Genomic DNA, 24,022 nt, shown 5'->3' on the forward strand with positions numbered 1-24,022 from the left:
GGGCTACATTGTATTCTTTGGAGGGGCTACATTATACTATATAAGAGGGCTACATTATATTCTATGGAGGGGCTGCATTATATTCTGTGGGGGGCTGCATTATACTCTATGAGGGGGCAAACCATATATTGTATGAAGGGGCTGCATTATACTCTATGAGGGGGCAAACCATATATTGTATGGAGGGGCTGAATTATATTCTATGGGAGTTAAATTATATTGTTTGGCGGGGCTGCATTATACTTTGAGAAGGCTATATTATATTGTGTGGGGTGGCTGCATCATACTCTGTGGGGTGGCTGCATTTTGCTCTATGGGGTGGCTGCATTATACTGTATCGAGGACTATGGGGAATACATTATACTATAAGAAGTACTATGGGAAGTGAATTGTACTACATACATGGATACTATGGCGGTGCATTATGGTAAATGGAGCACTATGAGGAGTGTATTATACTATATGGAGGAATGAGCAGTGCATTTTAATATATGCAGGACAATGAGGAGTGTATTATACTATATGGAGGACTGAGTAGTGTATTTAAATTTATGGAGGACTATGAGGAGTGTATTATACTATATGGAGAACTATGGGAAGTATATAATACTATATGGAGGACTATAGGGAGTGTATCATACTATATGGAGGACTATGGGGAGTGTATTATACTATATTGAGGACTATGGGGCACATTATATTATATGGAGGACTATGGGGTGTGCATTTTACAATATGGAGGACTGTGGTGCACATTATAATATATGGAGGACTATGGTGTGTATTATACAAAACAAGCAAAATGCTGCCTATTTATCGAGTGACTGGATTGTTTATCCCGGAACAGAAATCATTGTTCTCAGCAGCACCTCGCCGGTGGAAACTGTAGATATGCTGCCGATAACATGATACTCTATGTGGACAGATTGATCTATTAGTGATTGTTCTGTTCCCATCATTCTTTCTCAGTTGGTGTAAAGAGGCTGGGAAACAAGCGTCGAATTACTTCAGTATTGTCAGTCACGCTCGTTTAGTGGCCTGAACTCAGCGCATGTAAATATAACAGAAATACTTCTGTGTGATATGCAATATGTCAGCATTTGGGGCCCAATTTTAAACTTTTGCCTAGGGCCCCACTTTGCCTAAAACCGTCCCTGTCTATGACCTATGTGCCCATAAAGACAGAAGTGGGTTTATCCTACTGTCAGACTCCCTATAAAGTAAGCTAATAATCGTAACTTTCATAGTTTACCTTGCTATTTAATATACAGTAAATACAGCATATTATCTGTGTGTAACCTGCATATGGCCAAAACATGCATTTTTCCTTATAAAGCTTCATCCTAATTAGTTGGCAGTGCATTCATGCAGCGATTAGAACAGGCATTTAATTTGTAATACCCCATAAAACCCCTTTATTTGGCTAGTTCATTAAAAGAGGATTTATAGCAGGTGTCAAGCTTCTCTGTCACATTTCAAGGCATGGCTTTACCCAAGACAAAAGTGTTCAGGTAATGACTGACATGGAGAACAATTCAGACTTCAACCTATTTATTTACTGTTCTTAGTTTTAATCTCTTCATTGAAACCAAGGTCTTTGTAGTTATTTTAATCTCTTCAAAGACAAGACAGCGAAAAACTAATACAACGTACATTTTACCATTTTACTGTAATTTTCTACTGTTAAAGGGGACTTACAGTATTTGGGTTGGAATATAGACAGGGCACCAGTAATGAGAATACTAAATTTATCCAACAAAATTTAAAGGGATTAATATACTAATAACCAGACTCATTACAATACACTTTGCCACTGCATGCAACTCCAGTACTTCATAATATGAAAACAAGAGAACCATAGGAGTTTTATAATATAAAATTACAAAAGTTACTTTATTAATATAACAAAATGCCCGAGTCCTCCTTTCTCCTTTCCACAAATTAACTTATTGATGTGGACATAATATGAAATTGGGTTTACTGTGCTGTGGTATAAAGGAGAAGGACCTTTAAGCAGTTGCATGGTCCCAATTAGTAGCTTTTGTGGCAGTCTAACTTACTTCATGGAGGACTCAGGCGTTTAGGTTAGGTATGTGTTAGGGGATTGCTCCCAGGATATATTATTATCTGACATATAATGCAACGGTGTATATATGTTGTATTGATTGCCATATGGTCTTTTTTGGTGTCCGGTGTAACACATCTTTTTATTCATGTTTGTCTTTTAGCTTTGTTATATTAATAAAGTAACTTTTGTAATTTTATATTATAAAACTCCTATGGTTCTCTTGTTCTCAAAATTTAAAGGGAGTCTGAATGCACAGAATGACCAAGTACAGGCGCTCAGGGCATCATGGCGGGGCAATTCATTTAATTACATGTTCCCATCTGCTTGTTTTCCCTCTATCTTGACCACCTTCTTCTTTGATTGACAGCTCTGACTTTAAAGAGCCAGAGAAGGGCTGACATAGATGGAAAACAAGTAGGTGGGCAGGTGCATTTAAATGTCTGACCCCCCCCAAGGGTGCGCCTGTACTTAGTTTGCACTCCTTGTAACAAATGTGTTGGGGTTGTGATTTTGTGGTACTTATCAATATAAGTGTTACTGGTTCTCCTCCTGTACTTGTTAGTGCTGCCTTTCTCACAGACTGATAAAAAATAAAGATAGCACGCACCAACATAGCTAATGCAATGGGGTATAAAATATAATATATACTACCAACAAAGGGGTTAGTGATAACCCCATAGTATACATGGTGTTGTGGACTAAGTAGAGACCATTTGTCAAACAAATATATGCAAGGGGGAGGAAGAAAGAAAAACTTCCTGACAACAGACAGGTCAATAAATAAAATTGCTTTATTTAGGATACAGGGCAAGGAACAATACCAATAAAAATTTGTATAAGTTGTTAACTTGTCATGAAAAAGGTACCAAAAGTCCTCACATATCAATCAAGCATAACCCAAATGGGAAGGACAAAAGGGAAAAACACAGAGATGTTATACCAAACACACAAAGTATGAAGTGGGAACATAGCCCACTCAGTGTAGCAGTGATACCGTCTTGATATATAGCACAGAGTCATGACACACAAAAGTAATGTGGGAACATGGCCCGCTTGATATGACAATAATACCATCAGAGTATATTACACAGAGTCATGACACAGAAAATATACATCTGTCCTACATTACCAATTAAAATGTCCGTGCACAAAGACAGGTGAAAGGACCAGGTACCCGCCCGTACCTTGCCCTGTATCCTAAATAAAGCAATTTTATTTATATTCTGTTGTCAGGAAGTTTTTCTTTCTTCCTCCCCCTTGCATGCTTTCTCACAGAATGCATCATTCTGACGATGCGACGACCCACGTCTAACACTAGTTTGAATTTTGATGCAGTTGCCGCATCGTCAAAACGACACACACTGTACTGATTGTATATGTCACTAACATTTCTACATCTATGTATTTTGTGTGTATATACTGTATGTAATCCATCTATTCTATCCTGTCGGGTCCTGCTGTGATTTTACTGTACGCGGCAGATGAATTGCCAACTTTTATTCTATCTACCATATATACTCGAGTATAAGCCGACCCCCTAATTTTGCCACAAAAAACTGGGAAAACTTATTGACTCGCGTATAAGCCTAGGGTGGAAAATGCAGCAGCTACTGGCAAATTTCAAAAATAAAAATAGTTACCAATAAAAGTAAAATTAATTGAGACATCAGTAGGATAAATGTTTTTGAATATCCATATTGAATCAGGAGCCCCATATAATGCTCCATACAGTTCATGATGGCTCCATAAGATGCGCCATGCAAAATACACCACATATAATGCTGCACAAAAGTTAATAATGGCCCCATAAGATGCTCCATAGAATAATATGCCCCATATGCTGCTCCATAAAGGTTATGGCCCCATAAGATGCTCCATAGAATAATATGCCCCATATAATGCTCCATAAAGGCTATGGCCCCATAAGATGCTCCATAGATTATGCCCCCAAAAGATGCTCCATAGATTATTCCCCCATAAAATGCTCCATAAAATGCTCCATAGATTATGCCCCATAAGATGCTCCATAGATTATACACCATAAGATGCTCCATAGATTATGCCCCCATAAGATGCTCCATAGATTATGCCCCCATAAGATGCTCCATAGATTATGCCCCAATAAGATGCTCCATAGATTATGCCCCATATGCTGCTCCATAGATTATGCCCCCATAAAATGCTCCATAGGTTATGCCCCCTTAAGATGCTCCATAGATTATGCCCCAATAAGATGCTCCATAGATTATGCCCCCATATGCTGCTCCATAGAATATGCCCCATATATGCTGCCCAATAGAATATGCCTCCATATGCTGCTCCATAGAATATGCCCAAATATATGCTGCTCCATAGAATATGCCCCCATATGCTGCCCCAATATGCTGCCCCATAGAATATGCCCCCATATGCTGCCCCATAGAATGTGCCCCAATATGCTGCCCCATAGAATATGCCCCCATATGCTGCTTCATAGAATATGCCCCCATGTGCTGCTCCATAGAATATGCCCTCATATGCTGCCCCAATATGCTGCCCAATAGAATATGCCCCCATATGCTGCCCCATAGAATATGCCCCCATATGCTGCTTCATAGAATATGTCCCCATATGCTGCTCCATAGAATATGCCCCCATATGCTGCCCCAATATGCTGCCCCATAGAATATGCCCACATATGCTGCCCCATAGAATATGCCAAATATGCCCCCATATGCTGCCCCATAGAATATTCCCCCATATGCTGCCCCATAGAATATGCCCCCATATGCTGCTCCATAGAATATGCCCCCATATGCTGCTCCATAGAATATGCCCCCATATGCTGCTTCATAGAATATGTCCCCATATGCTGTTCCATAGAATATGCCCCCATATGCTGCCCCATAGAATATGCCCCCATATGCTGCCCCATAGAATATGCCCCCATTTGCTGCCACAAAGAATATGCCCCCATATGCTGCCCCATAGAATATGCCCCCATATGCTGCCCCTTAGAATATGCCCCCATATGCTGCTCCATAGAATATGCCCCATATGCTGCTCCATAGAATATGCCCCCATATGCTGCTTCATAGAATATGTCCCCATATGCTGCTCCATAGAATATGCCCCCATATGCTGCCCCAATATGCTGCCCCATAGAATATGCCCCCATATGCTGCCCCATAGAATAAGCCCCCATATGCTGCCACAAAGAATATGCCCCCATATGCTGCTCCATAGAATATGCCCCCATATGCTGCTCCATAGAATATGCCCCCATATGCTGCCCCATAGAATATGCCCCCATATGCTGCTTCATAGAATATGCCCCCATATGCTGCCCCATAGAATATGCCCCCATATGCTGCTCCATAGAATATGCCCCCATATGCTGCCCCATAGAATATGCCCCCATATGCTGCTTCATAGAATATGCCCCCATATGCTGCCCCATAGAATATGCCCCCATATGCTGCTTCATAGAATATGCCCCCATATGCTGCTCCACAGAATATGCCCCATATGCTGCCCCATAGAATATGCCCCACATATGCTGCTCCATAGATTATACCCCATATGCTTAAAAAAAAAACAAAACGCTATACTCACCTCTTGTCGGTGGGGGACAGGTGCCAATGTCGCCGCTTGCTCAGGACCCGGCACCTGAGACATTCACCTGTCCCGGGTCCATCGCTGCTTGCTGCTGTCTGCTGCATCCTGTGTCAGTGACTGTTTAGCCAGCAGAGGACGCGGCGCGCAGTAACTACGTCATCAGGTCCTCTGCTGCCTAAACATCACTGACACAGGATGCAGCAGACAGCAGCAAGCAGCGATGGATGGGGGACAGGTGAATATTGGATATACTTACCCCCTCCTAGCGCATATTCATGAGTTTAATGAGTGGTACCACGTGACCGTTGAAGGAAGGAAGGGAGACCGTGAGAGAAGCGGGGGGGCTGCAGAGACGCATCGAGGGGGTCAGTATGATCTCTGACACCCCCGTTCCCCCTCTCCCGCCAACCCCCATGTATATGACTAGAGTTGAGCGAAATGGGTCTAAAAAATTCAAAAGTCATCGACTTTCGCCAAAGTCGGGTTTCATGCAACGAAACCCAACCTTAGTGTGAGGTCGGCCACGAGGTCGGCGACTTTAGCGCCAAAGTTGCGTTTCAAAAGATGCTTTAGCGCCCTTTTTCAGCCAATCAGGAAGAACGGACACTGTGGGCAACATGATGACATAGGCAGCGGTCACCACCATCTTGGAGAAGGGCATGCAAGTGATTGGCTTGCTTTGTGGGGCGTCACAGGGGGTATAAAAGGGAGTGCACGCCGACTGCCATGTTACTCATGCTGATCTCAGAATAGGGAGAGCTGCTGATGATGATTCTGTAGGGAGAGCGTTAGGAAGGCAAAAAGAAAAAAAAAAAAACCTGCTTCTGCTGCTAGCGCTTTTCACTGTAGTTACTGTTCTGTGCAGTGAAAGGTGAAGATTTTTGCTTTTGTGCTGCAGCGCTGGTGGTGATTAGCCTGCCTTTTAAGGCTAGCTGCATTGCTGTGTGCACACTGGTGTTCAAACTGCTTTTTTAAAAGCAATCCAAATTTTATTGTTTTGTCCTGGTGAGGTACTGAGCATTCATTTTTTCACACACCGTACAGCGGTGTACGCTCCTCACACAGTACCGTGTAACGGCTGTTTTCATGGCCAAATTGAAGCTATCTAAGTGTGTGACTCTGTAAGGAAAAGCCTAGGGGTTTGTCCGTTCTTATAGACCTACACCTTATAGTTTTGTCCATTTTTCAAACAGTTTATTATATTTGCTGTTTGATTACATTCAAAACTAGAGAGAGACAGCGTGTGTCAGTCCGTATACAAAAACACGGAGCTTGACAATTTTACATACACCGTACAGCGGTGTACGTGTACGCTCCTCTCACAGTACCGTGTAACGGCTGTTATCACTGCCAAATTGAAGCTATCTAAGTGAGTGACTCTGTAAGGAAAAGCCAAAGAGTTTGTCCGTTCTTACAGACCTACACTCTAGGGAGATTCAAATTCTGCCCAATTCTATATACACCTTGTAGTTTGTCATACACTAGGCAATTTCTGCCTGTCACATTGCGGTGTAATATACAAAGGGCCTGACAGAATCCAACTGTGTCCTGAAGTCTAGAGAGATTCCAATTCTCCCCAGTCCTCTATACACCTTTCTTACACCATTCAGAATCTGCCTGTCACATTGCGGTGTAATATAAACAGGGCCTGACAGAATCCAACTGTGTCCTGAAGTCTAGAGAGATTCAAATTCTCCCCAGTCCTCTATACACCTTTCTTACACCATCCAGAATCTGCCTGTCACATTGCGGTGTAATATAAACAGGGCCTGACAGAATCCAACTGTGTCCTGAAGTCTAGAGAGATTCAAATTCTCCCCAGTCCTCTATACACCTTTCTTACACCATCCAGAATCTGCCTGTCACATTGCGGTGTAATATAAACAGGGCCTGACAGAATCCAACTGTGTCCTGAAGTCTAGAGAGATTCAAATTCTCCCCAGTCCTCTATACACCTTTCGCACACCATCCAGAATCTGTCTGTCACATTGCGGTGTAATATAAACAGGGCCTGACTGAATCCAACTGTGTCCTGAAGTCTAGAGAGATTCAAATTCTCCCAAGTCCTCTATTCACCTTTCTTACAACATCCAGAAACTGCCTGTCACATTGTGGTGTAATATAAACAGGGCCTGACAGAATCCAACTGTGTCCTGAAGTCTAGAGAGATTCCAATTCTCCCCAGTCCTCTATACACCTTTCTTACACCATCCAGAATCTGCCTGTCACATTGCAGTGTAATAAAAACAGGGCCTGACATAATCCAACTGTGTCCTCAAGTCTAGAGAGATTAAAAATCTCCCCAGTCCTCTATACACCTTTCGTACACCATCCAGAATCTGCCTGTCACATTGCGGTGTAATATAAACAGGGCATGACAGAATCCAACAGTGTCCTGAAGTATAGAGAGGTTCAAATTCTCCCCAGTCCTCTATACACCTTTCTTACACGATCCAGAATCTGCCTGTCACATTGGGGTGTAATATAAACAGGGCCTGACAGAATCCAACTGTGTCCTGAAGTCTAGAGAGATTCAAATTCTCCCCAGTCCTCTATACACCTTTCTTACACCATCCAGAATCTGCCTGTCACATTGCGGTGTAATATAAACAGGGCCTGACAGAATCCAACTGTGTCCTGAAGTCTAGAGAGATTCAAATTCTCCCCAGTCCTCTATACACCTTTCTTACACCATCCAGAATCTGCCTGTCACATTGCGGTGTAATATAAACAGGGCCTGACAGAATCTAACTGTGTCCTGAAGTCTAGAGAGATTCAAATTCTCTCCAGTCCTCTATAAACCTTTCTTACACCATCCAGAATCTGCCTGTCACATTGCGGTGTAATATAAACAGGGCCTGACAGAATCCAACTGTGTCCTGAAGTCTACAGAGATTCCAATTCTCCCCAGTACTCTATACACCTTTCTTACACCATCCAGAATCTGCCTGTCACATTGCGGTGTAATATAAACAGGGCCTGACAGACTCCAACTGTGTCCTGAAGTCTAGAGAGATTCAAATTCTCCCCAGTCCTCTATACACCTTTCTTACAGCATCCAGAATCTGCCTGTCACTTTGCGGTGTAATATAAATAGGGCCTGACAGAATCCAACTGTGTCCTGAAGTCTAGAGAGATTAAAATTCTCCACAGTCCTCTATACACCTTTTTTACACCATCCAGAATCGGCCTGTCACATTGCGGTGTAATATAAACAGGGCCTGACAGAATCCAACTGTGTCCTGAAGTCTAGAGAGATTCAGATTCTCCCCACTACTATATACACCTTTCTTACACCATCCAGAATCTGCCTGTCACATTGCGGTGTAAAATAAACTGGGCCTGACAGAATCCAACTGTGTCCTGAAGTCTAGAGAGATTCCAATTCTCCACAGTCCTCCATCCACCTTTTTTACACCATCCAGAATCTGTCTGTCACATTGCGGTGTAATATAAACAGGGCCTGACAGAATTCAACTGTGTCCTGAAGTCTAGAGAGATTCCAATTCTCCCCAGTCCTCTATACACCTTTCTTACACCATCCAGAATCTGCCTGTCACATTGCGGTGTAATATAAACAGGGCCTGACAGAATCCAGCTGTGTCCTGATGTCTAGAGAGAATCCAATTCTCCCCTTGTCCTCTATAAACCTTTCGTACACCATCCAGAATCTGCCTGTCACATTGCGGTGTAATATAAACAGGGCCTGACAGAATCCAACTGTGTCCTGAAGTCTAGAGAGATTCAAATTCTCCACAGTCCTCCATCCACCTTTTTTACACCATTCAGAATCTGCCTGTCACATTGCGGTGTAATATAAACAGGGCCTGACAGAATCCAACTGTGTCCTGAAGTCCACACTACAGATTACTCCATGGAGCTGTTTTCACATACCATGCCTGGGTTATCAAGTCAAATCGTGAATTACCCAGGCCAAGATGAATCTGACATGGAGTGCACTGATGCACAGCCACTGATAGATGATTCTGCTGGTACATTCACTCAGAGCACTACATTGTCCTCGCAGTGTACTGAGGCAGAATCTGACCCTGATGAAACTCAGGTGCCCCTTCCCACGTACTATACCACCATACACGGTGACACAGATGAAGGTGCACATGACATTGAAGAGGAGGTGATGGATGAGCCAGTTGTTGACCCAGATTGGCATCCATTGGGGGAAGAGGGTGCCGCTGCCAATAGCTCAGAAGAGGAGGAGGCGCATCTGCAGCGTGCATCGACATCGCAACAGCTGTTATCTGGCAGGCCCGGAGCAGTCCAAAAACAGGTTACAAAAACCAAAAGAGTTGCAGGACAGCTTGGCCAGACGGTCAAAATAGCACAGCGTGCAAGGCCTCAAAATATCTTCCATAGTAGGAAGAGTGCAGTGTGGCACTTTTTTGAACAAAATCCTAATGATCAGGCCAAGGTTATCTGTAAGAAGTGCGCAAAGACCTTTAGCCGAGGGTAAAATCTGAGAAATTTGAATACCAGTTGCATGCTAAGACATTTAACCACCATGCACTTGCAAGCGTGGACGGACTACCAAAACTCACGTACCACATGTGCAACTGCTCCCAAAGAAGGTAGTCAGCAACACTACATTGTTTGCCCCACTGTAAGCCCACCGGTTAGCACACCATCAGCAGCAAATGTTGAGTTGTCGTCGCAAGGGCAAATCAGTCAGGGAATCACACTGTTATTGCAAAAAAAGACTGAATCTAGGCCATCAGAAAGAACACCAACTCAATCACCATCATCAACCCTCTTTCAGTCCGCCATGTCCACCACTAGTTCGACCATATGCAGCTCTCAAGTCCAGCTCACCCTACCAGAGACTATGAGTAGGACAAGAAAGTACTCATCCTCTCATCCGCGTACACTGGGTTTGAACGCCCACATTGCCAAACTAATCTCGCTAGAGATGATGCCCTATCGGTTGGTTGAAAGCACAGCTTTCCGCAAATTCATGGCCTATGCAGTACCACGCTATGACCTACCCAGTCGCCACTTCTTTTCTCGCAAAGCCATGCCAGCCCTCCACCTTCATGTGAAAGACCGCATTGTACATGCACTCAAGCAATCAGTGAGTGGAAAGGTGCACCTCACAACTAATGCATGGTCCAGTAGGCATGGCCAGGGCCGTTACGGGTCCATCACTGCGCACTGGGTTAATGTGGTGGATGCAGGGTCCACAGGGGACAGCGGTGGTGGGACAGTGCTGCCTAGCCCACGGTATAGGACACAGTTGGCTGTAGGCGTTCTACCCTCCTCCTCCTCCAGAAGCGAAAGCTCTTCCACAGAGCGCAGTCGCACGAGCACTCCATCCGCAGCTGTCAGTGTTGCACATGGTGTCCCCCTATCGATCAGCTAGTGGAAAGCGTCAGCAGACTGTGTTGAAGATGATGTGTTTGGGCGACAGACACACCGCGGAGGTACTGGCCGATTATTTTCAGCGACAAACTGAGTCATGGCTGGGCAGTCTACATCTTGAGGCAGGCAAGGTAGTTAGTGATAACGGCCCGGAATTTTGTAGCAGCCATAGCCCTTTCAAAACTCAGACACACACCTTGCTTGGCTCACACCTTGAACCTGGTGGTGCAGTGCTTCCTCAATAATTATCTGAAGTTAACAGGCCTGCTCCAGAAGGTCCGAAGACTGTGCTCGCACATCCGTTGGTCGCCGGTACACTCCAGTCGTATGCAGAAGCTGCAGCGATTGCTCCACCTTCCCAAGCACCGCCTAATTATCGACGTTGCAACAAGGTGGAACTTCACCCTGCACATGGTTGAGCGGCTGTGCGAACAGAGGCAGGCCGTAATGCATTTGTGGGAGGATACACGGGCAGCCACTTTGAGTGCAGACATGGAGTCGACAGGTGTGCAGTGGTCGAAGCTGAAAGACCTTTGTAAAGTCCTTCAGGGTTTTGAGGAATGCACACGGCTGGTAAGCGCAGACGACGCCATCATAAGCATGAGCATCCCACTTATGTGTCTGCTCATGCAAACTTTGATGCACATTAAGGAGCAGGCGTCTGCAGCCGTGGATGGTGAGGAAGAGAGGAGGGAAGCCTTGATGACAGTCAGCCATTATCTGCTCCGGGAACTCTCCTGGACGAGGTGGAGGAAGAAGAGGAAGAGGAGGAGGAGGATGATGATGGGGATGATTATTTAGGGGAGGAGGATGCTTCTCGTGGGGCAAGAGAAAATGTTGGCGTGGCAAGGTCTGGTACAGGGTTTGTGCGTGACTGGAGGGATGTGGATTTGCCAGAAAGTGCTCCTCCACCCAGCACTCGCAGTGCATTATTGACACAGGGAACATTGGCCCACATGTCAGATTATGCCTTGCAGATCCTAAAAAGGGACCCCCGCATTGCCAAAATGATGAATGATTACGACAACTGGTTAGCCAGCATCCTGGATCCACGCTATAAAGGCAAATTCCAAAACATCATGCCACAGGAGAACCTTGACCTAATATTGGCTAATAAACAAGCAACTCTGGTAAACCGGTTGGTTGAGGCATTCCCAGCACACAACAGCGGTGATGGTTCTCACACGAGCCGTAGGGGCCGTGGGACAACTTGGAAGAGGTGTTGGTGGTGCACACATCAGAAGTGGCGTTGGAGACAGGGGTTTCATGACCATGTTGTGGACTGATTTTTCAAGTCCCGTTCACACAACTGGTAATGCTGCATCGATTGAAAGTGACAGGAGACAGCACTTGTCAACTATGGTTACAAACTACTTCTCATTCCATATCGATGTTCTCCCTCACAGGTCATTCCCATTTGACTACTGGGCCTCTAAACTGGACACCTGGCCTGAATTGGCACAATATGCCTTACAGTAGCTCGCTTGCCCAGCTGCAAGTGTGCTATCGGAAAGAGTCTTCAGTGCTGCTGGATCAATCCTGACAGAAAAAAGGACCCATCTCTCGACCCAAAATGTGGATGATCTAACCTTCATAAAAATGAACCATGCATGGGTTTCCAAGGATTTTGTCACACCTTACCCTGATGACACATAGGTTGTCCTCTTCCTGGGACTTGACCAATTTCGCCTTTAGCAGCAGGTGAATGTCCCACATCAACATATGCCATTTTGTAAACCTCCCTAACTGGGCTGCCTCCTCCCCCCATGGCCGGGGTCACCACCTAACGCACTCAACAGTGCGAGTACCGTTGCCCTGGACAGGTGGGTGGGCCGACTCTTGGGCGCGGGTACTGGCACAGGGTCCCTCACAGTGCAATCAAGTGTCTCTGATGGTGGGGGTGCACACCCGCTGTCAGACACACCGCCGTACTATGAGGGGCCCAGTGCCAGTACTGACGCCCACGAGTGGGCCCCCCTTGCTTGGGCAGGGCCCCAGCATTTGCAATGTTTACCTCTCCCTGCTCCTCCGCTGTGTAGTCTGGGCTGTCAAATCCTTCACTGGGACGGCCACTACAAATTTGGTGAACTGATAGAAGATGATGGTTAAGACGTAGCTATGCCCTGTCCCGCTGGCCGGGCTCTAGCTTCAGATGATCAATGGCTTCCAATTCTTATGGACATCGACTCACAATGAGTTGCAGTGGTGGTTTCTCATCAGCTTTCACAGTTTTCCTACCAACAGACGTGTGACATTCCAGCGCACATTTTTAAATGTGCCCTCTCATGCCAATCCAATTGAATCACCTACGGCCTGTGGCTTCTGTGTTTTGCACTCCAAAGTTTCGTGACAGATCATGTTAGGCAGTGAGCACCATGTTTACATCTCTCCCTGTGATCAAAATTGGATGGATATGAGTAATGGCAAAGGGATCAAGGGTACTGCGATACAGCAACACTTTCTTCACAAAGAAAGGTTTTTTCTGTCTCCACACACTAATTAATTGAGGGTCAGCATCGCCTCTGAGAATTGTGACGGAAGTTTTTCCCGTGAATAGTAATTCCTAGATTTCTGCAATCACTAGACTTTATGTCAGTAATTGTATGCATCTCATTTCCTATTGCGGGGAGTCTGGACTGTCTTACTGAGACTGAAATATATATGAAGATTAAAAAATACCACCAAAAGTGTATACTGGTGTACGCTTCAAATACATTTCCTTTTTTCGACTTTTTAGATTGTTGTCTAATCCATACTGAGAACACGGAGATTTTAAATGTTTAAACTATGCTATATATACCTGCTATCCAGTGATAATGTACCCTTTCTCAACTTTGTACAATCTGGTCAAATCCATACTGGGCCTGAGACCGTCTGAGCCTGCCTCCTGATCTATAGAAATATATTTTTAATGTGTAAAATATGGTATACATACCTGTTATCCAGTGATACGGTACCCTTTCTCACCTTTGTCCAATCACGTCTAATCCATACTGGCCCTGAGACCGTCTGAGCCTGCCTCCTGATATATAGACATAGGTTTTTAATGTGTAAACTATGCTACATATATACGTGTTATCCGGTGAAACTGTACCCTTTAGCACCTTTCTAGAATGTTGTTGAATCCATACTGGGCCTGAGAACGGCTGCCGAGCTGTTAAGCAAGCTACAGCACCTGTGGTTTGGACACGTAATTTTTTGCATTTTTTCAGGAATGCCGGTTAGGCCTAATTCAGGAATTGCGGTTGACCTGCACTTACTGGGAAATCATCGTTCGCGGGGAATAATTGGAATCACAGATCCCCATCACTAATGGTGCTCAGCAGGTTATCTGCACCTGTAAGCGACAAAAGCTGGTCCTTTCAGTGTAGCGCGCTTGCAGCCCCGGACATGTAAGGCCATGATAGACCTGTTATTGCTCGATCTCGCGTGCCAGAGCCTCGCGTATCCCTCTAGTAAGCTTGACGCATACCGCGGGGGCATGCTGGAGTCTCGTTAGTTAATGTAATAAAGCTGACAAATTGCTAGAACAACTACAAACGGACATACCACACCACACACAGAATCAACAAAACTTTCAATGTGTGCATCTTTTCTTGAGGTGACATGGTTGTGGTTTCCCGGGTGGAGTCCAATTAAGCCGCATGCTCCACTCCTGGAGGTGCCCTTTTGGACATTCCTTTAAGGTTTATACTGCCCCTGGAAAGCAAACACTTTGCCTTCATGGACGCTGTTTGGAGGTTCGTGGGAATAACGCCGCCTGATCGCCAGTTGGCATAATTTATTCGTGGGAAGTCCGACGGCATATGATCATGTTCGATTTCAGAATTTTTTTTTGGTTTGTGTTTTACATTTTTATTCCAGCCTTTCTTGACTTCATAAGGGCATGACAAGCCTATATCTGTGTCTCCTCCACCTCCTCCTTTTACTCCTCCACCTCTTTTCTAAATGTAGTTGCCCTTTTCCATATGTTATTTTTGTCTTCTGAGCATATTGTCGGCTTTGGGACACCTTTTAAGGTGTTTTGTAATTGTTTTCTATGTGTTTTTATGTGTTTGTGTTTGCCTGCCATTGTTTTCAATGTGGTTCGACGAACATGCCTCCTGTGCGACAAACCAAAACACTAGCGGGGTGGCTCAACACTACTCCTGATATATAGACATACATTGTTAATGTTTAAACTATGCTATATATACCTGCTATCTGATGATACTGTACACTTTGTCTACCTTTTATATTCTTGTCTAATCCATACTGAGCCTGTGAGCGTCTCTGTGTGACTGATGGAATATATATGGAGATTGACAATTATCCTTTGACTGAATAGAGCTGTACGCTTGTTATACAGTGCCATTGCCATATATCTGATGTTATTTTGTGTCTATTTTGCGCCAAATTTTGAAGTTTGGTGGAAGAGGCCGCGGACGTGGGCGTGGGGGGGCCAGCTGGTGCTGATGGTGGTGGTGCATCTGCTGGTAGTGGCAAAAGCACAAAAGCAGCTAAGGCAGGAGGTGTTGAGCCTGCGTCATGGTCTGGCTCCGAAACGCCTGGAAGGCTACCTTTTCTGGGAGTAGGTTAACCGCTTTTAAAGCCGGAGCATGAGGAACTGGTTTTGGCTTACATTGCCGGATCAGACTCCAGCAAATATGCCCTCCTCTTCTGAAGTTTAAAAAAATGCAAGCACTGAGTCGTCAAGTGCTGGCTCCTGGTCAGGAAGAACCCCTTTCCTTGTGTCCTGCACCCCCACCCAAAATGAATGATGCAGCAGGCCACACTTCACATTAGTCCATGTAGCTCTTTCTATCATACCATGCCTTGGTTATCAAGTCAAATCGTGAATTCCCAAGTCCAAGATGAATCTGACATGGAGTGTGGGTGGCCAGCCAGGGCAGTGGGGTTAATCGGTACCGGGCCGGTGTCTCACAGGGATGTGTCACGGTGGTGGTGACCCGTTCCATGCCCCTGGGAGTCCATGCAAAGGGGTGAATTACGTTTATAGGTGAATGATATGTGACGCCACCTGTGGTTTCTGATTAGATTGACAAGCGCTGCAGTGTCGCTTCTCTGGGACAGATGTTGTGGTGCAGCTAAGATGTAGAAGCCCTGCACAGGTAGGGCCGTAGTCGCAGGGCAGATGAAAGAGTTGGTAGATGGTGTGCAGTGCAGGATGTAGCAGAGCCGTGCGCCAGGCGCAGGAGAAAGATGACAGACACAGTCGTGCAGTTCCTTTACCTGTACTTGGTAAGTGCCGTCCAGGACCCAGAGTACAGATGGAGAAGGAGTTGGTCAGCCTGGAAGCCAATTTGGAATTCTCTCTCTGCAGATAGGTAGTGTGGCCTCCGTTCTAGTGCTTATCTGAGGTACTCGCAGTGCTGAGTTCAATGAAGTTCCCCCTGTTGACTCTCTTTTGGAACTTTCTCGTATGGCTGGCAGCTGTAGCCTTTTCCTTCTGGCTCACAAACGTCGATGCTGGGGCCTCCGAGCCTCAGTTGGGTACAGAGCATTTACAGCTGCTACTTCTTCCGGTTTTGGCTGCAGGAACGTCAGTGTTCCTACAAACTCGGAGACCGGAATCCGGACCATGCGCTCCAGCTAGGAGTGAGCCTTAACTCTGCTCATCCACCAGCTCACCTTCTCACGTCCACACACTTTCCCTTCCCTTCACAGACTGCCCTAACTTACCTCCTCCCGACCACAGAGAGCAGCTCCTCAGCAGTCAGGTTCAGAGGTCTCCCTGCTGGCCTGGAGTGGGAAATGTGTTGTGTGTTGGTTTAACTGCTAGAGAGATCCTTCGTTGCTCCCAAGCATGACATCACACTCCCTAGGAGGAAGGTAATGCCACTGTGGCGACCGTACTCCTGGGGGCGCCACAAGTGCGCTGATGCCCAGCCACTGCTAGAGGATTCTGCTGGTACATTGACCCAGACCACTACATTCCCCTCGCACTCTACGCAGCCAGAATCTGACCCTGATGAAACTCAGGTTACCCTTCCCATATACAGTACCACCTTACACGGTGACAAAGAGGAAGGTGCAGATGAAAGTGCCGGTTCGGCCCACCCACCGTCAGACACACCGCCGTACTATGAGGGGCCCTGTGCCAGTGCCATCGCCAACGAGTGGGCCCCCCCCTGCTTGCTCAGGATCACAGCACTTGCAAAGTTGAAATACTTACCTCTCCCTGCTCCACCGCCATGATGTCTTCCGCGTTTCCTGACAGTGATATTCTGATCAGAGAGCGCAATGACATCACGTCTGTATGCCCAGACTAGTACAGGGATTCCCTAGCAAGGAGACTTATTTGAGGAGACTTATTTAATTGTTTTCATTGTTGGGACAGCAATTTTTGGGGAGCACTATACTCTGGAGAATGATATATGGGGCCCACCATACACTGCAGCATTCCAAAGGTGGATATCAGACACTGGAGCAGCATTTACAGGGCCCATTATACACTAGAGCATTAGAAATGGGGCCCATTATATATGGAGCATTATTTGGGCCCATAAGACAGTGCAGCTTTATCCAAGGGGACCAGCATATACTGTAGCATTATGTGGAGCTCATCATACACTGTTTCAAACATTATATGGGACCAATGATTCTGTATGGAGAATTATATGGGCCTCATTACTCTGTATAGCGCACTATGCGGTGGCCATAATACTGTATGGAGTAATATACTGTCCGTTTTTGGAGCTATTGGAGAATTTAAAATGGATATCAGTCATGAGATGTAAAAAGTGAAGTATTTTTCACTGTACTATACCGCTATTTCTCTGCCGTATCGGAGCATCATGATTTGTGCTATGTGTTAAAGGGGCGCTCTTTAGCCCAGGGCACAGGAAAACCTGGAGCCAGCCCTACCCCACCACAAATTTAGCCAAGTAACCCCCATTTTTCAGTGCGTAACTAGTATTATGAAGTAAATTAAGGTTGAAATACTTCAGTAATAAGAATTGATGTTTTGGCATTCAAAAGGGCACTGTAGGTGTGTTTCCTGTCCTCCACTCCCTGCCGACTTTGCTTCCCTATTGACTTGCATTGGGTTTCGTGTTTCAGTCGGCCTTTGACTTTTCACAAAAATCGGCCGATTTCGTTAGACCCGACTTTTGCGAAAGTCGGGTTTCATGAAACCCGACTCGACCCGAAAAAAGGCAAAGTCGCTTATCTTGGCTTATACAGGAGTATATATGGTATCTATCTACCTATCTATCTATCTATCTATCTATACAGTATATATGTCACTGACATCTTTATATCTATCTATTCTATGTATATATATGTATTCTATCTATTCTATTCTAACCTGTCATGCTGTGATTTTACTGTAAGTGGCAGATGAATTGACGGCTTATCAAAGGACATCGGTGCATAAAAATCGGACAGCACTTGCATGGTCCGAGTGCTGTGCCATTTTTTTCTTGCACCCATTGATTTGCACTGGCAAGTCTCGGATGATATATGCATACAATCGTAGCATTCTGAAATTTTACATGCATGCTGATTACGCCTGAGAAAAAATACACTGATCTGAGCTGCCCAATGGAGTAACTCTGGGCTGAGTGGTATGCGATGTACAGTACAGCCGTATTGTACAGCAGCGTGACTCTTGCCTAATACAGATACTGAGAATTACACCCAGTGTTCAGGATAGTAAAAGTGGTATTGCATATTATATATACACTGTGCAATACCACTTTTCCTATATAAAATAGTATATAGTGCAGAATAATGCAGATACTGAGAACTACACCCAGTATGCAATACAGTAAAGGTGGTATTGCATAGTGTACAGTGGGTACGGAAATATTCAGACCCCTTTACATTTTTCACTCTTTGTTTCATTGCAGCCATTTGGTAAATTAAAAAAAGGTTAATTGTTTTTCTCATTATTGTACACTCTGCACCCCATCTTGACTGAAAAATACCCAGAAATGTAGAAATTTTTGCAAATTTATTAAAAAAGAAAAACTGAAATATCACATGGTCTTAAGTATTCAGACCCTTTGCTCAGACACTCATATTTAAGTCACATGCTGTCCATTTCCTTGTGATCCTCCTTGAGATTATTCTACTCCTTCATTAGAGTCCAGCTGTGTTTATTTAAACTGATAGGACTAGATTTGTAAAGGCATACACCGTATATACTCGCGTATAAGCCGAGATTTTCAGCCCATTTTTTTGGGCTGAAAGTCCCCCTCTCGGCTTATACGTGAGTCATATATGCCAGGGGGTTGGCGGGTGAGGGGGAGCAGGGGTGTCAGATCATACTGACCCCACCTGATGAGTCTCTACAGCCCCCCTGCTTGTCCCACGGTCTCCCTTCCTTCCTTCAGTGGTCACGTGGTACCGCTCATTAAACTCATGAATATGCGCATATTCATGAGTTTAATGAGCGGTACCATGTGACCGCTGAAGGAAGGGAGACCGTGGGAGAATGGGGCTGCATAGGCCACTCCAGGGGGGGGTAAGTATATCTAATATTCACCTGTCCCCACTCCATCGCTGCTCGCCGCTTTCTGCCACATCCTCTGTCAGTGACATTCCGCCAGCAGAGGGCACGGTGATGTGGTTAATGTGCGCCTCGCCCTCTGCTGCCTGAACATCACTACTAAAGGATAAAACAAGGGAGGGGGCGCAGACATAGGGCTTCACCTGGTATAAATTAATGAAAAAGAAAAAAGTACTCTGAAGTACTCACCCTTTATGGGTTGTGTTCAGACACAACCACTCACAACATTTTTTGCAGTTGTATAGCTGCTGCAGAGCTCGTGCAGGTGGAAACGTCCACTAAGAATCACAAGTTGAGGATCAAGAAAAGCACTTCTGAGCAACCGCGCTGCTACAGTGACACGAATTCTTCAGAAATCCATATAAATATTTCAAGTTCTTTATTAAATGTACTACAAAAACTAAGCGTTTCGAGGAGACAAACCGCACCTCTTCTTCAGGTTACAGTACAGAGTTGTAATCGGTCTATAAAAGTGATAGCTTTATATGCTGTGTGGACATGGCCCCCCGTCGTAAGAAAAGGGCGTCAACCCACACATGTTGCACATAAAGATATTTAAGAAGAAAAACAAAAACAGGCAAAATAACATATATATCAAAAAACATATATTCCAGATAGTGATAGCATTGTGTATCCCATTCAGACAATCAATATGATAACATAGACTTCTATAATTAAATAAAAAGAAATATAAGAAATATCTAAAACACAAAAAAAGGAAACAAAAGAGGATAAGAACCAATTTCATCGTGGTGAGTTTAAGACAAATGTCTGACGATTTCACCACTGAGCCATCATAAGTGATCAGTTATCAGTGGTGAAAAGTAATAAAGAGTAATTACTCATTTGATATAACTAGTATAAATAAAGAGTGCAAAAAGTGTCCTTTCACCAATAATAGTGATAATTTCTTTCCTCTTTATATATAAGCGGCCATACTTTATAATATATTTAGGGAGAGAATAATTAGACCATCCTTTCAGTCAAAAAGATGGGCTATCATGGTGACAGTAACCACTGTATATTCCCTACATAAGTGGTTTTCTTGATCCTCAACTTGTGAACATCACTGACAGACGACGCGGCAGACAGCGGTGAGCAGCGATGGATCGGGGACAGGTGAACATCTCAGGTGCCGGGTCCTGAGCTAGTGGTGACACCGGCACCTGTCCTCATAGCGCGTCGGTTTTGCCGCCTGCTCAGGACCCGGCACCTGTCCCCCAGCGACGAAGAGGTGAGTATGTCATTTTTTTTTATTTGCAGCAGCATATGGGGTATAATCTATGGAGCATCTTATGGGGCATAATCTATGGAGCATCTTATGGAGCATCTTCTGGGGGCATAATCTATGGAGCATCTTATGGGACATCTTATGGGGGCATAATCTATGGATCATTTTATGGGGCCTATTCTATGGAGCATCTTAAGGGGCCATAACCTTTATGGAGCAGCATATGGGGCATATTATTCTATGGAGCATCTTCTGTGGCCATTATTAACCTTTGTGCAGCATTATATGGGGTGTATTTTGTGTGGAGCATCTTATGGGGCCATCATGAACTATATGAAGAATTATATGGGGCTCCTGATTCAATATGGATATTCAAAAACATTTAACCTACTGATGTCTCAATTAATTTTACTTTTATTGTTATCTATTCTTATTTTTGAAATTTGCCAGTAGCTGCTGCATTTTCCACCCTAGGCTTATACCCGCGTCAATAAGTTTTCCCATTTTTTGTGGCATAATTAGGGGGGTCGGCTTATACTCGGGTCAGCTTATACACGAGTATATATAGTATCTGTCTATATAAGACCTCGCAGCTCACAGTGCATGTCAGACCAAATGAGAATCATGAGGTCAAAGGAACTGGACAAGGAGCTCAGAGACAGAATTATGGCAATTAACAGATCTGGCCCAGGTTACAAAATTTCTCCAGCACTCAAGGTTCCCAGGAGCACAGTGGCCTCTATAATCCTTAAATGGAAGAAGTTTGGGACCACCAGAAGTCTTCCTAGACCTGGCTGTCCAGCCAAACTAAGCAATCGTGGGAGAAGAGCCTTGGTGAGAGAGGTAAAGAAGAACCCCAAAATCACTGTGGCTGATCTCCACTGATGCAGTAGGGAGATGGGAGAAAGTTCCACAAAGTCAACTATGACTCCAGCCTCCATCAGTCGGGCCTTTATGGCAGAGTGGCCCAACGGAAGCCTCTCCTCAGTGCAAGACATATGAAAGCCCCCATAAAATTTGCTAAAAAACACATGAAGGACTACCATACTATGAGAAATAAGATTCTCTGGTCTGATGAGACAAAGATATCACCAAAAAGTTCTAATTCTAAGCGGTATGCATAGAGAAAACCAGGCACTGCTAATCGCCTACCCAATACAATCCCAACAGTGAAACATGGTGGTGGCAACATCATGATATGCGGATGTTTTTCAGCTGCAGGGACTGGTTGCAATTGAAGGAAACATGAATGCAGCCAAGAGCAGAGATATCCTGGATGAAAACCTCTTCCAGAGTGCTCTGGATCTCAGACTCACCTTCCAACAAGACAATGACCCTAAGCACACAGATAAAATAACAAAGGAGTGGCTTCAGAACCACTCTGTGACCATTATTGACTGGCCCAGCCAGAGCCCTGACCTAAACCCATTTGAGCATCTCTGGAGAGACCTGAAAATGGCTGTCCACTAACGTTCACTGTCCAACCTGACTGAACTGGTGAGGATCTGCAAGGAAGAATGGCAGAGGATCCTCAAATCTAGGTGTGAAAAACTTGTTGAATCATTCCCAAGAAGACTCATGGCTGTACTAGCTCCAAAGGGAGCTTCTACTCAATACTGGGCAAAGGGTCTGAATACTTATGACCAGGTTATATTTCAGTTTTTCTTTTTTATTAAATGTGCAAAAATATCTACATTTCAGATTTTTTTCAGTCAAGATGGGGTGCAGAGTGTACATTAATGAGAAAAAATGAACTTTTTTTAATTTACCAAATGGCTGCAAAGAAACAAAGAGTGAAAAATTTAAAGGGGTCTGAATACTTTCCGTACCCACTGTGTAAATGTCCTTACATCAGTTATTCTAATGCAATCTGTTATTATTCTGGAATATGAAACTTTGGAACTATTACATGCATTTTAAACAAGATATCTATTTTTTTACAGGTTGCTGCAGTGTAAAAGAAATTGACAAATCTTTTGTTCGAGAAGACCGATTTCTTTCCAAAATGTAGACTACTGAATGGAAGCGAGAAGCTTGGTCAGGAAAAGTTAGGTGGAACGTGAGACTCATCTAACTGGTGGTGAAAATAAGCAAAAAGAGACACTGTAGTATATTATGTTATAAATAATATATTATGCTATAATTCATCTTTGGAGTATTCTTTGTGTATTTTCAAAAATAGAATGAAATCATGATACTACTGAATATATTGCTACTGTTTTGGCTCATATATTTTCTTTTATGAACTGTTAAGCTGGTGTATAATATGGATTTAGGATGTATTACAATGTCTTAAAGGGATTGTGCGATTTTAAACTACAAGTCTGCAGTCTATGCATGTGCACTGCGTGCTATGAGGATGCTCCGGAGTCAGTGCCAGGAGCAGCGGTCTTGCGATATGCTTACTCAAGTATTGGATATGCTTACTCAAGTATTGGATATGCTTACTCAAGTATTGGATATGCTTACTCAAGTATTGGATATGCTTACTCCCGACCACATTTCGGCTAGATTGTTTCCAGCATCACTCAATACACTTGCATTGAGCGAGGTTGGAATGTGGCCAGGAGTACACATACTTGCGATCACGTGTCACCCTTTCCCGATGCTGACACTGGAGAATCATCACAGTACGCAGTGCGCGCGATGTGAGGATTCTTAAGTCTGTAGTCACAGAGAGTGACTGCAGACTTGTATTTTAAAACAGGACAACCGCTCTAAGAGGGTATAGCTAACTACTGCTAATGGAAACTTCATTTTCTGGTTGGGTAAAAGGAAGAAAATGGCATGAAATAATAAGAAAAGTATTAGTTTATGGGTACCTGTTACAGCAGATGATGCAAATTATCCTGGCTGACTTAAGGCCCCGTCACACACAGCGAGATCGCTAGCGAGATCGCTGTGTGTGACACACATCGGCGACCGGGCCCCCTGCTGGGTATCGCTGATCGTGCAGGATCGGCCTGGGCCACTTTTTGATCGTTGCTTTCCCGCTGGCCAGCGTGCATCTCTGCGTGTCACAGCGGGAGCCAACGATCAGTGAGGCTCCCAGCGCTTTAAGCAGACACTGGGAGCTGGTATCTAAGGTAAATATCGAAATCTACGTGTGCACGTAGCCTAACTGCCTCTATTGTCAAGGCAAAGACATCTGTCCGTGCTCAGGAACATACAAAACTTAGATGATGGTGCACTGGTTTTTCTCAATTTCATATAGACAGTAACAGATACTGTGAGCAGC

The 24,022-nt window shown here is 44.5% G+C and overlaps 1 protein-coding gene across 1 annotated transcript in view; it reads left to right on the plus strand.

Moving 5' to 3' along the window:
• Positions 1 to 22,931, plus strand: part of HAO1 (hydroxyacid oxidase 1) — a 79,304-nt gene extending 56,373 nt beyond the window's left edge. The window contains exon 8 of the mRNA XM_073553868.1: positions 22,728 to 22,931. Coding sequence (XP_073409969.1) covers positions 22,728 to 22,795 — 68 coding nt within the window. The 3' untranslated portion in view covers positions 22,796 to 22,931. The remainder of the gene's footprint in view (positions 1 to 22,727) is intronic.
• Positions 22,932 to 24,022: the final 1,091 nt, after the last annotated feature.

The sequence above is a fragment of the Dendrobates tinctorius genome, unplaced genomic scaffold (genome assembly GCF_039654945.1).
Source record: "Dendrobates tinctorius isolate UK_male_01 unplaced genomic scaffold, ASM3965494v1 ptg000203l, whole genome shotgun sequence".
In the NCBI taxonomy this organism is placed as follows: domain Eukaryota; kingdom Metazoa; phylum Chordata; class Amphibia; order Anura; family Dendrobatidae; genus Dendrobates; species Dendrobates tinctorius.